Source organism: Platichthys flesus, chromosome 1, assembly GCF_949316205.1.
Source record: "Platichthys flesus chromosome 1, fPlaFle2.1, whole genome shotgun sequence".
Lineage (NCBI taxonomy): Eukaryota > Metazoa > Chordata > Actinopteri > Pleuronectiformes > Pleuronectidae > Platichthys > Platichthys flesus.
In genome coordinates, this window is record NC_084945.1 from 16,370,659 (window position 1) to 16,387,519 (window position 16,861).

Consider the following 16,861-nt stretch of genomic DNA (forward strand, 5'->3'; position numbering starts at 1 on the left):
ATTTTCTGTTGGGATACCAACGTCAGGTTTATGTTTCACCGGTGGTTGAACCAATATTAAGATGGCTAACTGAAGTTAAACATTAAATTACTTTTATAGGTCAATAAGCAAAAGACTAAACATCTCCTTGTCGAAGCACACTATCGTCCTCTCCAACAAAATGAAGAAAGCTCTATCTACCCCTGGCAGTCTGTCTACCTCACAACCTGAGGAACATTCAAATATTCTTAAAATTTTTGATTTTTGATTTTCCAAATGAGAGAGCTCCATTTTTGTAAGTTTTACTGTCTGAAAAAAAATAAAAGCTGATACTGTGTGAGGACAGAGCAGCAGCCATGTTATCGCTAAATATTGTATTAGGCCTTCTAGCACTCCTCCCACAAAATTATTTACAAAATGTTATGACCTTTCCACTAAAAATTGATATGAAGTTGATACGTGACCGATCTCGGTCAGTTTGTTTTTATGTTCCCTTTTTAAATGTGTTTATATGACATTCAGCCTTTAAAATAAAAGCTATTCAATTCAGTTCAATGTTAAGCGTCAAATCCTAACATAATAAGGTGAAGACCTCAGAATTAATAGGGAAACCCAACAGTTCCTATAATGAGCAAGCACATTGGGGACTTGCGTTTTTCTATTAGCAGAAATGGTATAAACTGTTTATATTTATATTTCATTAGTCTCTTGTCACATGAAACAAAAAATATTGTTTTCCTGAAGTTCGCCATGTCTCACAGCCACTTGTCATCAGCAACCCAGAGTGGTCAAGCCAAACACTGGGTCTTCAGACGGCCTTTAGCCCTTTTCTCTCTGTGGGATGAGGTGACGGGTAATTCAGATGATCTCCACTTCAACTCAACTCGAAATGCAAAAGATCTTAATAAACTGTTATTTTTGTCCTCACTTTCTGTAGCTCTCTGTTGAAGCATGAGTCAGGATTATCTAAGTCTGACTGTTATTCCCATGATCATTGTTTTCACGAGTAGTCTTAGCACATGTGATGTGGGTGTATAGAAACGTTGAATTTCTCCAATTGAAATTATTGCCACCATATTCTCTGTATTCATATATAATCAAAGGGAAACTGAAAAGAAGAAGATATGCTGCAGTGATCAGTATTGTGCATTCGTCTTTACTTTCACTCTAGTCTGTGTTGTTCAGTATCTGAAAAGATGCACACGTCATAATGTGATTCTTGTCTCAACTTCTATCAAAAGGCAACAATTCTAGATGCGTCATCGTTGTTTTTACATTACATCACTTTTTGGCAACTTGAATTACTGCCTCGCAGTTATATGTCTCCACCAAACACTTTAGGTTGCACTTCGAAAAATCATGTTTAGTGAGGTCACATTGAGCTTGACCTTTTAAATATTAAATCTTTCAATGGAAACTAGAAAATTCCTCCTGCCGAGAAATTTCGAAATGGGTGCCTTTTGCGTCCGGGTCAAAAAGAGACTTTTTTTTTTTTATTGGGAAGAGTGACAGACTCTGTCAATTTGAGAGAGAGAGAGAGAGGAAGAGAGAGAGAGAGAGAGAGAGAGAGAGAGAGAGAGACTGGCTGCTTTAAGAGAGCGATAGACAGACCCAGAGAGAGAGACCCAGAGAGAGAGAGAGAATGGCTAGTATAAAAGAGAGAGAGAGAGAGAGAGAGAGAGAGAGAGAGAGAGAGAGAGAGGGAGAGACTGGTTTAAGAGAGAGAGAGAGACTAGATCGTAGGTGGCACTATTGCTAACACTGCATACACACTCATCGACCTCTTCAGGACAGGGCTCTGATCATGTGACGGGATTTTGGGGGCGATTGCTAAAACTTAATTTTCACACCAACCACTAGGTGGAGCTATCCAGATCTCTGCAAACGCACTAATACATCTGTTCAGGTCTGGAATCGAATGAAGTGTGTTCAATTTGGGACCGATTGCACAAACTTCATTTTCAGACGGAGCACTAGGTGGCGCTATCACTAATAATGTGTAAGCACTAATAGTTCTGACTTGATCAGGTCAGGGCTGTGATCATGTGACAGGATTTTGGGTGCGATTGCTAAAACTTCATTTTCACACCGACCACCAGGTGGCACTATCACTATCACTTCATACACACTAACACAGGAATCTGATAAAGAGTCAATCACATTGTAGTTCAACAGTTCCCCCCTGAAAGACAAAGAAAATAAAAAAAACTATTTAAACCCCACCCACACTGGGACGTGAACTGACCACCTCTGGATCACTGTCCCTCTGCTCTACTGACTGAACCACCTACAGTGTTGATTAACACCTGTGAAGTAGTCTAAAAATAGACCAAAAAATGAGGCCATGCGGGCAGTTTAGAAACGTACTTCTCATTTCATGAATCTCTTGAGAGTGACATGTCTGCGAAGGAAACAATCTCACGACCTCAAGTCTGAGGACCTCCGTTTGGGGATTTGAGAGCAGTTTCAGTGACGAAAAAAGGGTCTAAAAACACTGATTTTCAGCCTCTTACTCTTTTGGTAGAGCGAGCTTGCGTCCCATTGTACGTTTTTGGCCACGTTATCGCGATCTTTGGGCGAAGCTGGGGACGAATCAAAAATCTGAATAATAGCACACCGATCGACGTAATTCCACAGGTTTATTTGTAGGTCTCGTGAATGTGCGACAAAATTTGTGGGAGGAGAAGCGTATTGAAAATTTACGGAAGAAGAAGTAAGAATAAGAAGTATGGGGAATAGTAATATGTAGTGCACTGCAATGCACCCATAATAAAAAAATCATTAAGCTTCCGTCATGTATTAAGGACTCACATGAAGTCTCTGACAGGGCTGAAATGCTTGGTTGTTTTAACGAGCTGCTTCTTCTTTCATTGCCTCTGGTTCCTTGTTTGACCTTTGACTACCTCTGACTACCAAGATCTAATCAGTTCATGCAAGAAACGTTTGTGCCAGAGTTGAAGAACTCCCTTCTTGTTGACCCTGAGATATTGGATTCTCAAGGAGGGGATGGACGAATGAATCGACGACCCCAAAACATAATGCCTCTGGCCTGATAGAATATTCTATTTACTGTGCATGATTAGAATAAAACAGTCAAAGTACCTGGAATAAAATACTGCAAACACCTTCAGGGTACAAGCAAGTAGTCTAACTTACAATAAAAATGTATCACAGTTAAATTCAGACAGTAATCACTTACTTTTGCACCATAAACATGCCATCCCTAAAACACACAGAGGTCCACTCAAATCTAACTCTGATGCCCCAGTGAAGATAGTCTTGTGTGCATAGGCTGATGGATCTGTAAGGGTAGTTTTTACCCAATGAGGCGTGTTACGACAACTTCAAATATTTCCCATCAATCCCTCTGCAGTCTTTTCAAAGTATTCCCTCTGTATTGACTCACCAACTCTCTCTCATAAGCCTTCGTGCTCTTGTTGGAGTTGAGAAACAGACAGCAGTTGACTGCTGCATAGCCAGGCTACATTTCTCACTGAATAATATAAAAAAAAACTCACCCACAGGTGAATAATTCAGATCTTGTACTCATGAATTATTGATGTACATAGAACTTGCACACGTGTTGACATACTAACCGATACAGGAGGGAAGTGGTTTGTCCCAGACACGTCTGTCCCCACTGAGGCAGGTCAGTGTACTGCTGCCGTGGAGGCTGTATCCAGGGTTGCAGGAGTAGAGGACAAAAGTGTTGGCAAAATGGCCGTCATCCTGGATCTTATAGCCATAACTAGGGACACCCGGTTCCTCACAGCGTACCAAGTCAAAACCTAGAGAGAGACACACGCACACACACAAACACAAGGTGCTTACACACAAACAGAAAAGGTTTCTCTTTGCATGCAGTGAGACAACATTGCATAAATGAACAGGATGATTCAGAGCAGCTTTGGAGAAGAGGTCACACTATTATTTTACTGAATCCCAGTGCTTCTGCAGAAAATGTAGTTTGAACACTGAGGGTTGATAATATTGAGTGCACAGCTCACATAATGTTGAAAGCCTATGTGACAGCTGCAGTGAAAGCGACGGACATTTCTCGAGATTCTACTCATATACTTGTTTCTGATATTTTCAAATATGTATGGGCTTCTCTCTTTTCTGAAGGACACAATGATGAGTAGTGAGCAGTGCAAGCAGTAATATTTATGGATTGAAGGTTTGGATCCACTATGAAACTGTGGCAGGACATATCAAACTATAACACCACATCCCAAATCAGCAGTAATATTATGTACACTTGAATGAGCACACCGCAAGGGGTATGTTTGTGTTTTAAAGATATCAAAGTAGAAGAAACTTTCTCACCTCAAATACAGATGGATAAACAAAGTCAGAACAATGTCACCCACATATACTCTTTCCCCTGGTAAACCTCTTATGAACAGAACATCAATGAACAGTGGGCCACTCACTATCAGTAAAGTGGAAATAAGTATCTAACAGACAAGTCAACTTGTGACCAGAAAATATCATCTAATCAAGTGTTTAATCATATTTATGAACATGAACTTATTAAGACTCAAAATAGCTTTTGAACAAGCATGGTAGGAATGGAAGGAAACAGGATCGGTGGACTTTCTTGGTGCCACTGCAAACTCAAAGGATGGATGGATGAAAATAATTTAAATTGAGTGTAGAGTAATGCCTGTAATTCAAAGACATGTCCTTCAGATTCACAATTTCAGGTAATCGAAATACGTCAAATTATATTTTTGACGTAAATATCATTTGACGTATTTCGCTTGATGACAGGAAGGATTCGCTTCCGGTCATCAACATTTCTTTGGTGACCGGAAGCGAATCCTAAAGACTGTGTTGTATCTTTCTTGCATAGGAAGCCAAATTATTTGATATCATAACAGCAAACTCCTCAGATCCTCTTGACTGTTAAGTGATGTAATTATATGCAAAACAGATCCTGTTATCGGTTGTTTCTGGCCACAAAAAATGAACCCTCACTGTCCAATCACACTTTGCTCCTGGTGAAGCTTTTGTGTTTAACACAGACAACAACATTTGGAGTTACCTGTCACCAGTTTTGGAAATGAAATGTACAAACATATATCTCTTTGTATTTCCATCTCTGAGAAGAAATATGTCACAACTCTATCAACAATTCTTTTCAATATCTTGTACTATTGTTAGAATCCTTATTACTATATTAAAACAGCTTTACAACCATACAACTGCTTTAACAGTCCCTGTCCATATTTAAGAAACCACCGCTGCCCTTCAGACGCCTCTCTCTCCTTCCTTTTGTTTTCTATCTATCAGTCCCTCCATTGTTGCAGAACTTTCCAGAAGGTGACACCTTCCCTAATTTAATTACTTGCATATTCACAAGTGTCTAATGGTTTCACTGACATACAGAGCATCCATCTAGGATCCATATAGCATCCACCTCCCTCCCTCTGTCCCTCCATCCAGCCACACCTCCCCTCCAGATGTGACACTTTCTCACCTCCTTTTAATGACTTTCAGATAAATACTCACCTAATAGCCTCTTTGACTTACACGGCAGCTGGTCGTGCCTTCTTAACGGACTCTCTTAAAAGCAATTGAGGTGTGTGCGTTTGTGTGTGTGAGAGAAAACGAGAGACAGAGCTTGTGCGGCACTTGTGCGGTCACTTCTGTTTGCTTGGTGAACTACTCTTGCACGTTAGATTTGACCTTTAAGAGGAAATTTCAGAATGTCAACCTCCTCTTTCAGAAGTAAACAAAATCGCTTGGTAATTTGTCTCTATAGAGTGTTGCGGTACATGACACCTATTTCAGCCTGGTATGTAGCACTGAAGAAATACCTGACTGAGGCACAGGGCAGACACGGGATATATATTCCTGAGGGCAATCCAACCCCTGCTGCTCTAGATTCAATTCAAATCATTTTATTAAGTGAACCTTAGCGATGACATAGTCAAATTACTGATTCTGTGCATGTGAGTAAAGAGCATTTAAAGGGGTTTGCCATAACTGAATAAACCCTCCAGAGCATCACACACCATGGTTGTAAAAGTAAATACAGTATAAAAACTACCCATCTATATTAATAAGTTCATTCAGTTAAAATGACTCACTTGTGTATGAGAGGCGGAAGCCTTGACTGGTTCCAGAGGCGTTGCTGTTGAACTCCAGCCACAGGTGATTGGACGTACTGTTGATGACATAACCTGTCATGCTGTCACGTGTGAAGTTGCCAAGGAGACGGGATGAAGTGTTCTCTCCATCATATACCTATCAATCAAACACGGGAACAGGGCGTCGGATAAAGAGATTAGGATGTGGTTTTGCAGAGGTTTAAGTGAGCACCTGTTGCACTGCAAGCACTTGGTCTTTAACTCTTGATACAAGTGCACTGCGGTGTTGCCGTGAGTCACAAAAGTACCAAATAACAAAAGAAGGGCAAAGACTTTCAGTTAAAGCAAAAAACAGCCACTTGCATCAGCGTGGATCTTGTGAAACACCACAAAGAGGGAGCCTCAAATACCACATGGATGTTTCTAAGGTCACATGTGAGCTATGGAGAGGCTTTATAATAATAAGCAGAACTGATGAAACCCTCCAATTTTAATGATCAACCATCAACATTTTTATGCAACTATTCCAGAGAGTCAGGAAACAAAATGTTGATGGTGGGTAAATAAATTGGTTACCTTACTTGAAATGTTGTTTACAACAATTAAATTGGTGAAATGAGGATGTTGTATAACCACAGTTAGAGTTTTTGCAGTTTAATCCTTGTCTAGCACCTGCGGGAAGCAGCAGATTTAGGTATCACTTTAATTTGAGTATTGGCAGAGGGGATATTGCAGGCCTAGATGAAAAATAAAAAGAAGCTTATTCACGGTTGAAGGTGTCTCTAGGTTTGATAAGTGTTCTAAATTTGTGTTTACATTTTGAAAAGTTATAAAGCTACAGAATCCTCCACAGAGAAAACCGCTGAGGAGCAATAGAGTGTGTTTCCTAGATATCGTCAGTAAACCTAAAGGCCTCAGTTTGCATGTTAACTAAACAGTGTTGAAAGCAGCAAGTCAAAGTGTGTGTGCGTGTGTGTGACTTGGTTTGAGATTCTGCAGCACATATCAGAGGAGGTGAAAAATATTAAATTCATGAAGATGTTGGCATCTTGGCTCTTTTTGCCTCAATCTTATTTGAAATGAAAATTATGCTTCTCATCTCTTGAATTATGATCATCAACTGTTTACTGGCAGCGTCAAACAAGAGAAATCAGCTGGAGGTAATTTATTGTCAATGTGCACTGTGAGACAAGGAGATACAGTGGGTAGAGTGAAGGCTGCCAAATAAGATCATTGCAACTTGGCAACACAGAGCAAGCTTGAGTTTAATAACACAAATGAAACAGTGTAACAGCATCCAGCTGAAGGGCTGATGTGCAAACATCACTCGTATCCAAATGTGCTGCTCGCTCTGTTTCCAAGTGTAACTTCACCTCAAGTTTAGGCATCTTCACCTTTAAAATATATATACATGTCTTGACATAGAGATATCCCTAAGCTGATGACATTGGCTCTGTAAGGTCCAAGACAAATTTTTAAAAGCACTTTGGGCCAAATGTGTTATTAAATATGATATTAAACCAACGATTATGTTTATTATCAAAGAATATTCATATTATTTATTTTATAGCTCAAAAACCCATTAAAGGGTACAGTATCTTTTTTTTATACTTTTTCCCTAAAATTGGACTAAATTCACAGTTTGTCTTTTGGAACCTGAGTGAGCGGACCTAGATACATACAACAAAGTGATCGGACAAATGGAAGCTGTGTATTTAGCCATATTTTAGGGGAAATAGTATTTGCAATGCCATGAGAGAGGATATGGAGAGTAGGCAGAAGAAAATACACACATCTATATGGTTAATGTTTAAACGTTTCAAGTGCTAGATACAAAATATCTGACATCAAACAACTTTTTGTGTTGAGGTAAACTTTTTCATCTTAAGTCTAGTGATGACTGCAGCTTCGTTGTGTGGAGAAGCAGTAGTTTGGGAAGTGCAGTCTACTTTTGAGTGCAGTTTGAAGGAGGGAATTAGGATTCTGAAGTACCTCATAATACAACCGCACAGCTGGAATATAAATGTGAACTGCTAGTGCTTATATTTGCCAGTCGGGGACATTTCTGCAGATTGGTGGTGACAGGTCTGCAGGTGGCGGGAACGCCAAAGATAAAGGGCCAAGGTGACGGAGGAGACACTTCTGCGTGAGGCCAACTAACAGTGAAGTGGGTGTGAGGTTTCGGCGGAGAGAAGAGGAAGATAGACACACATGGTAAAGGACTGAGTGAAAATGAGTTGAAAAAAAAGAAGATTATTTTAAAACAGAGGAGCAGTGTAATAATATCTCTCCTAGAACTTTATTTCGCTCTTCCTGTTTCTACGCCTGCAAATCCCTCCAGTTCTGTCAGTGTCCCCAAAATGTTGCATCTTACCGCCTCTCTCTCCTGCTCTCCTTCTGTTTTTCTCCCACTTTCATTCTATCTTTCTCGCCTCCTCCCTCAGTTTCTGTAAAACTCAGTATGGTTAATGAAAAAGCCCTGCAGCTCATAAATCAACATGTCACCATCTGCCACCCCTCCTCTCTCTGTCTCTCTCTCTCTCTCTTTCTCTCTCTCTCTCTCTCTCTCTCTCTCTCTCTCTGCTTGCTCTCCCACCAGCTCTATTTTCATAATATAACAACCCCCCCCCCCCCCCCCCCATTTTGTCTCACCCTATCTGTTCCCCTCCTCCGGGCGGGTGTACATCAGAGTAAAATTAGTCAAGCACTGAATTAGAGTACGTTTTAGGTGATTTGAGCCTGGCTCTTCTTTACCCTCTACAGTACCAGGGCAAAAACCTTCACCAAAAGCAGAAGGAAATTGGAAGGATCTGGTCCATATGTTACCAGAGATTTTAGACTGAACCCTTGTGAAACAAATGGCCTGTGTTCAGTTTTCAGCAGCAGTAGCCGGCATTGGCTCCATCACGCTCAGCCTGGGGAGTGGCATGCTAATTGCAAGCCCAAGTGGCACTTTGGGGATTTACTTCTAGTTCATTATAGTTTGCATTTGGCTTTCCGCTAATTCTTAGGGAGATTTATAACTAACAGACATGTTGTACATAGTCATTGCCCTTATAAATACCCAGTTCCATCACACAAGCTGGCTGCAGTAGGCTACAGGTAATTAAACCACAGCATGCTAAACTTTACATACTGACTACATTACATGACTTTGAATGTGCCCAATACATTTGAAAATGATTCTCAAGTGAAAAATTTGCACATGCGTTTGACGAAATAGTGAAAAGGGAACACAATATAACACAAGGGAAAGTTCATTCCTGAACTTTTTAAGTGGTTGCAATGTTTCGCTTCTCGGGAATGTGTATGCTGCAGTTTGGGTTTGTGGTATACTGGCCTAATGTTAGTATGAAAGATAAGACTGTATCTCTGGAGCAATTACGCAGTGTGTAGCGTTAGTGTAAAGCTAATGTCAAATATTGTGTGACGAACACAAACCTAATTTAGTGTGACTGTCCTTTCTTGCAGGAGGATTTGATTTTTTGATGGATGTTCCACGGGGAACGTTTCTACCTTTTACAATGACGTTGAGCCGCATTAAACTTCAGTTAGAAACCTGCTAACACAATTTAACCACAGGCAGGCTGAACCAATGCTCTACACCTCATACTGATAATACACTCCAACCACATCCTGCCTCAACCTTGCCCACAGGCCTAATACTGCTAAGATAGATTGTGAATAAAAACATTTCAGAAGATGTCTGTAGGACAACATCAAGACGGTAAAACAGTTCACACAGCTGTTTCAACTGACCCTGAAGTGGGCTCATATTCCCGAGAGAAGACTTCTGTAATTCTCTTAATAGTTCAGACGTACACTAATTTATAATATGTTAATGCTTCAATTAAATCCTTGCATGCACATTGTGACAACAACAAATCCTTCAAATTTGCAAAGGGCACCGGAAAACTGAGAAAAGAATATCTATTTGTTAAAAAAAAAGACTTATGACTTATAAAAAATTATATGAATGGTGAAGTTACACAAATAAATAAAGTACGATTCAGGTGTAAAAACAGGGTCAAAGCTCATGCTTCTAAAGTCAGTGTGACACAAAGTGTGGGGACAATGAGTTTTACACACAGTTTGCTGCTTTGTATCTGGGCACAAATGCAGTTCTGTAGTCACCTCATCACTCATTTTTACAAAGATTTTATCCACAGTCTGGTTAAAAAACAACATAAATATAGTCTACAAACACAAATCTTAACTTCAAATGAAAACCTTCTCTACACATGAACAAACCTGAATTGCCTATGCATTATGATTTATCTTACAGCATTATAAAGGTTGATTGCAACTACAAAATGTGGAATAACCCAAATTTCGGACCCAAATGTGTCGCCATAAGAGCATTAAACCCAGGGTTAACCTCCAATTAGAACAATAATTCTATAGACTAACAGAACAATATGTTCCTTAAAGGAGTTAAGAGAGGAAGAATTGATCCCTGGTGCCCCGTCTTCTCATGTATCCGTTCAGCCATGGATGGCCACTGCAGCAGGAGCACTAATAGAGAACATGGGTAATAAACCCCTGCAGGGATGTTATTGCTTCTTACAGCAATGTTTAACACATCTAACATCTGGGACCTGGACCTCGGTAATACAATTTAACTACATACTGGATAAAAGCAGGATTCAAAGCCCTTCCGGTTGCTTGTGTTTCCAGTCTTGTTCTTCAGATAATGAAGGAATACAAGTTTCCTGACATCTTAATTGTGCCAGGTGTTCGCTGCTGGAACAAAAGCTTGCAGAATGAGCTTGGGTAAAAAAAACTTTGGACTCAGCACCGTAACAAAATATATGTCTGAAGTGGAAAGACATAAAATAAATAGTGGAGAAATTCTCATCAAGGTAGTTTTCTGGTTCTGTGTTAAAGGTGCTATATGTGCTATAAGTTTCCTCTAGCGCCGGCTGTGGTTTCTTGCCGGGAGCAGATGGCTGTGATAGTCACTTCCAAAGTAATCTTGCAAGGCAGCTGGATTTCTAGCAAGCTCAATCTTGCCAGGTTCCAAACTATTTGCTTGTGGCTGATTCGCAGTGGTTCAGACCAATCAGTGCGATTTTAGGAAGGAACTATGGGCAGTTATTGGTTGTTCTTTGGTCTGAGAACAGCAAGAAGTTACCAACACAGCAGTGGCAGGTCCAAAAGAACTTAGTATAGATGTTACCATAGCAGAGGTTATATCAGGACTGGAGAATATGTAGAGTACAGACAGGCACCGAGGAAAGAGATGTTCTTATTTTCCTCTTGACTAGTTTTTGCAAAACAGTGAAAGACCGATGGTTCATCCTATCACCTACTGTTAGTGCAGACATTGGTTGTGCGGAAATAGCACAAGCTCCTTTACATAAAGAAGAGGGAGTAATGAAACCCCTCAAACAGCCCTGAAATGAGAGGTGAGTTCAGTTTGTCACTGTTCTGGTATCAGGAAGCTAACCATACTTCTTGATGAATAAATTAAGAGAAACCATGGGGAAATAGTGAAGTGACAAACATCAACAAAAAATATATACATATATACACAAGAATAATTGAATACTATCCGCAGTCATGTTCTTCAAATATTTAGGTGTATGTACATATTCAAGTTGATGCTTTTGATGCTATTCACTTCTGGGGACCAAAACATTCAACATAGCTAACAGCTACTGTACATAACTACTTGTTTTCATCCCCCTCATCATCTCAATCCTTAGAACTAATTTAGATAAAAAAATTGGAATTCTTAAATCTCCATTTGAAGCCATCATGAACCACAGTTTTACTACAGCACAGACAGGGTTATGGTGGTTGTGATGCATCTTATTTCCTTATAATTAGGTTTTATTCCTGTTGTATGAGTGTGCGTTTAAATGTGTGCCTGAATTGTTGAATAAATGAGCCATCCATGTGCATCCTGATTGGGAAAAGCTGATCTTGTTAACATGCATATTATTTATGTGCATTTTAGAGAGTGTGTGTATGTGTGTGTGTGCGTGTGTGTGTGTGTGTGTACATGCCTTGAGATTGTCTCCATCTTGCAATGAGAAGCTCTCAGCTTTCAGCCCGATTCCTTTGCCCTTTTCAGTGGTGATGCGGTAAATGCACTCGTGGTTATTATCGTAGTTTGAGGGGAAGTTGGGAGAAAGGAGAACCCCTTCTGGCCCCAATGAGGAGGCGCCGCATTCAGCTGCAGCAAGAGAGGAAAAGGGACAAGGACACTGTGGATCAAAAATCACAGCAATTCTACCTAATTATTTTTGAGCAGTCGGAATGAGATGGCAAAGGGCTCATAATTTTACATGAAAAGAGAGATAAGAGAAAAAAGCACATCCTTTATAACCACAAACCTTATTCAAATATGTGGACATGATAATAATGATGACACTGAAGCATACAGTATACAGCAGCTTAATAGAACTGAAATGTATGTTTGAAATGTACTTTAAACAAGACAATGGCAACAAACAGAATGAGCAGCAAACTCATTCAAAAGAAAACCAATTATACATAAGAGGGTAAAATGAAAAAAAAAAACGCAGAGAAGCAGGTCTGGATGATTTCGATTGGAAAAAGTATTTCCTATAAATTATACAGAATTATCTGGCAGGTGCAGTGCCTATCAAAGTTTAGGAATTCAAATAAGTGGTACTTTGTGCAAATAGAGTTTTGTCTTATGTAAATGAGGAGAGGAAAAAGAAGTGAGCCGAGCAGGCTTTTAACTCCCACTGAGGAGGACCACCAGTGCTCGGGAAGGGATAAAGAGGAAATTGAAGTAATGAGATAGACAAGAGAGAAGGCGGTGTGGAACAATATGGAACTCACTCAGATAAAACAATGAAATATACAGTTTGTATCAAATCTGAACAAATCCGAAATTCAAAACAACATCTTTGTAAATTGTATGTAGTTGAGGTTATTCAAGGATGCTGCAAACAATGTGTGAGGAAAAGTGGGGAGTAGAATAGGGTGTGAAGAGAAAGTTGGAAAAAAAGAGAGGGTAGTAGATGGACCAAGACTAGAGCCCTTTGAAAATATGCAGTGAGAAATTAGGAAAGGGAAAACGGGAGTAACAAAAGACACAGCATTAACGCTTTTCATAAAACATCTAATGGCCTAATTATCTACCCAAGGACTGGGCAAAGGCTGAGGGAGAGGAGGAGAAACAGTTAGAAAGAGAGACAGAGAAGTTAAGAGACGGACATTTAGAAAGAAAGAGAGCGATGAACCCGGTGGACGTTGCCAGCTGCAGTTGCTCGGGTCCCTCTTAGTCAGGTCTGATCTCTTGACAGATAGTGCTATTATAGCCGTTTCAGTCTGCTCTTCTTGGGGGCTTGGAAATTACCAGCAGCCACCAGTCAGCCTCTCATAAATTGCCAGCAGCATCCAGGGAAACACTGATACTCATCAAATACCAGCAAATTATGACCTGCTAAAAGCCAAATCCAGGCATATAAAACCAACACTCAACCAGTCAAATAATAGTAAATTACCATTGTGTCAGCAATAAAACATTCGTGAATTACAACCATGAAAATGCTGATACTTCACCCTTGGGCTCATTCATGTGCTGAAGAAGTTAATTTGAAAGTTGTACTTTACAAGCTACCAGATATTGTCATAGAAGATAAACCACTCCAAACTATAAAGAATGAAGCCAGAAATACTTTTGACACAGCAACATTACTTTGTGTATTGTTCCGTTGTATAAGGAAAGTTCAATGAGTTTACAGTGCAATGCCCACGCTCTGGACAACAATACACGTAGTAGAACAACCCTCACCTGCATTTGTTTTGTGTGCAGTGCCAATTACTTCACATTTTCTCTGAGACACAACTCAGCCAGTGAGTCTACGTGTACTTTTGTGTCTTACCTATACATCGTGGCAGTGTGTTGCTCCAGACTCGCCGGCCTCCTCCCAGACAAGTGATCTTGCTGTCTCCCTCAAGTCGGTAGCCATGGAAACAAGAGAAGGCCAGCGAGTCACCAACTCGAAATCTGAATCCCATCCTTCTGCTGTACGCAGGCACACCGGGATCCTCGCACGGCTCCAAGTCGTACTCTAAACATCCAGGAGAGTGAAATAACATTGTTGAAAATACATAATAAATAGACTAAAGTCGTGCGCAATATATAGGAGCATATATATATTTGAATGTCATATCATCCCATATCAAATAAATATAAAGAACTTCACTACATTTTAGGAAAACTTTAAACCTGAAACAGTGAGACATCACTTGTAATTCAAGCAGATGATTAAAAACTCATATTGTTATCCAGACAATTAATCACAACACTGCGCTACAAAGCCAACATTTTCTAATTTGTTTTGGACTTATTTACGATATTATATACCTTAAATCATCCCATTAAAATGTATACTTTTTCATCACAAAAATATTTGTAGACACTAGGAAAATTAAGACTAAAGCCAAACTGCAGTCACTGCAGTTTGGCTCTGTCTCAAGTTATTGATCAGCATTGATTATGCAACTTATTGAGTATTTTAAACCAGTTAGTATAGCAGCATTTACATCTAAAAGTGATGAGAAAATATCACAAACGTATAAATTAGCTAATAGTTAATACAAATATCAGCTAAACCAATGTTGCTTAAAGGGACTGTTCACCGAAAAGGAAATTCACTAAATATCTACTCATCACTATGCCGATGGAAGGATGGGTGAAGTGTTTGAGTCAACAAATCACTTCTGGAGTTTCAGGGGTAAACTTTGTTAGAGCAGAATCCAATGGAAGTCAATTGTGAGTCCTTCAGACGTTATAAAACAACAAAATATTCTAAACTGCCTCAATACTGTCCGTGTGGTGTCATCCAAGTGCCCGTAAGCCCCGACATTTATATTTGACTCCAAACAAGATCACTAACACCATGTTTACATCTCGTTGGAAGATACCAATTGACATTTAGGTGTAAATTACCTAGTTTTTGAGTTGAATATGAATGTCGTTTTGACTTCAATCGTATTGGATTCTGCTGCAACACTGTTTATCCCTTAAACTCTAGAAGGGCTCTGTGGACTCAACCTCTTCACCCGCCCCTCCATCGGCTTAGTGCTGAATTTTCTATCTCTTTGAAGGAAACTAGCCAAACTATGCACTATGCAAGTAGTCGTAACTTCTTAGAATTCACAGAATTAAGTTAAGGCTTCATTTAAATCCCACAATGTAATATAATAAATCAAAGATAACTAAATAAACAACAACATATTGTATTTGTTGATTTGTGTTGCCTTTGCCATTATGTGTTATCCAAACACAAAGCCCAATAGCCCCACTGAGGACTGTCTCGTCCCCCAGCTCAGGGAAGTGGCTGAGCAAACGGAGGTGGAGCAGCTAAACAGATGTACGGACCAAACTGTTTATCTTCATCTGTTGGCTTTCCTCTTACAAAACTAAAAATACTGAATACATAGACACACTTTTAATAAAGCATTAATCTGACCTTGGCATCATTTGTCAGACTTGGCTTTCAAGTGTAAATTAGTAGTAATGAGCCCATTACAGCTCAGCACACCACAATGAGACAAAGACGTGCCTCTTTAAAGTGGACAGGGGTTGAGACAGTCTCGAATGGGGCTAAGAGTAAAGCATCACCATTTTATTTTTTATGTAAGATCTGTGACAATGATTATAAAGTTAATCAGCCTTAAAAGGCATAAAATTTGATTTAACGATGACTATTTCTGTTTCGGTTTGGTGAGCTTTCAAACTTCAAACGCCTTACCTCACTTTACGATATTAGCTCACATGAATGAAACTGTGTAACAACTATTTCCTGAAGCTTATGATATTTTCTTGGATAAACCTTTCTTGAAAACAAAGTAAGACCTATTTATTGTCCATCAAATCCATTTTGAAAAACACAACTTCTGATCAAGGGCTCTTACCTGAGAAAGTAATATTAAATCCTTCGTAGCTCATGGAAAAATCCGATATAAATCGTAGCTGAGCACTGAAGTTCCCAAAGAGTCCTGCTTTGACACTAGGGGGCAGCACGGAGCCAGTGAGTCGAGCAACTGGGACAAAGAAATTGCCGTCCTCTGTAATGGTCAGGTAGTCATGGTTCTCCTCCAGATGGAAAGTGTGAAAAACCAGATGGACTCCTGTAAGTCCACCAATGAATGAATGAACGGACAGATGGACAGATGAATGGAGGGATGGGTAGAAAGATGGATGCATGAGTGGATGCACAGACACACAGCACAAGAAAGGATTGGTTTACCAAACTTTTTTTTTTAACAGACGAAGGCAAAAATGTGAGTGTCTGTGTATGTGTGCTCTTACCTTTCCCATGAGACACCTCTATAGTCCAGGTACAGTTCAGAGAGTTAGGGTAAAAGTCAGGATAGCCGGGAGACAGAATAGTCCCCGTTTTACCATAAACATAGCCTCCACAAAGAGCTAGAGGAGAAAAGTGACAGATAAAGAAGAGTGGAGAGAGGGAAGGAGAATAAATTTCTTTTTCACAGCAGACATTTTGACTTGTCAGAGTAGAAAGGGCCCAGGTGTTCCAGATAACATTAATGCTGGCTCTGTTCTATTCACAAGATGAAGTCATTTCCTTGTTTAAAAGCCTGTGATTCTCCACCTGTGACATGTCACAATGTGATTTGTGAGAGACGGCCTGAACAAATCCTTCACATTTAGCAGGAAACACAAAGACGTCAAGAAAATCATGGCTAATTCCCCCTTAACTTCGATACCCATGTCCTCAGTACAGTGGTCACCACTGAATGACACATTTCTCACCTCCATGTTCTTAGTATCAGAC

General features: G+C 39.8%; 1 protein-coding gene across 1 annotated transcript in view; it reads right to left on the minus strand.

Annotated features, from left to right (window-relative positions):
• LOC133952820 (CUB and sushi domain-containing protein 1-like) overlaps window positions 1-16,861 on the minus strand; it is a 284,080-nt gene that overhangs the window by 100,195 nt on the left and 167,024 nt on the right. The window contains exons 20-25 of the mRNA XM_062386890.1: window positions 16,375-16,491; window positions 15,978-16,193; window positions 13,940-14,128; window positions 12,086-12,255; window positions 6,075-6,231; window positions 3,576-3,767 (exon numbers count right to left, since the gene is read on the minus strand). Coding sequence (XP_062242874.1) covers window positions 3,576-3,767; window positions 6,075-6,231; window positions 12,086-12,255; window positions 13,940-14,128; window positions 15,978-16,193; window positions 16,375-16,491 — 1,041 coding nt within the window. The remainder of the gene's footprint in view (window positions 1-3,575; window positions 3,768-6,074; window positions 6,232-12,085; window positions 12,256-13,939; window positions 14,129-15,977; window positions 16,194-16,374; window positions 16,492-16,861) is intronic.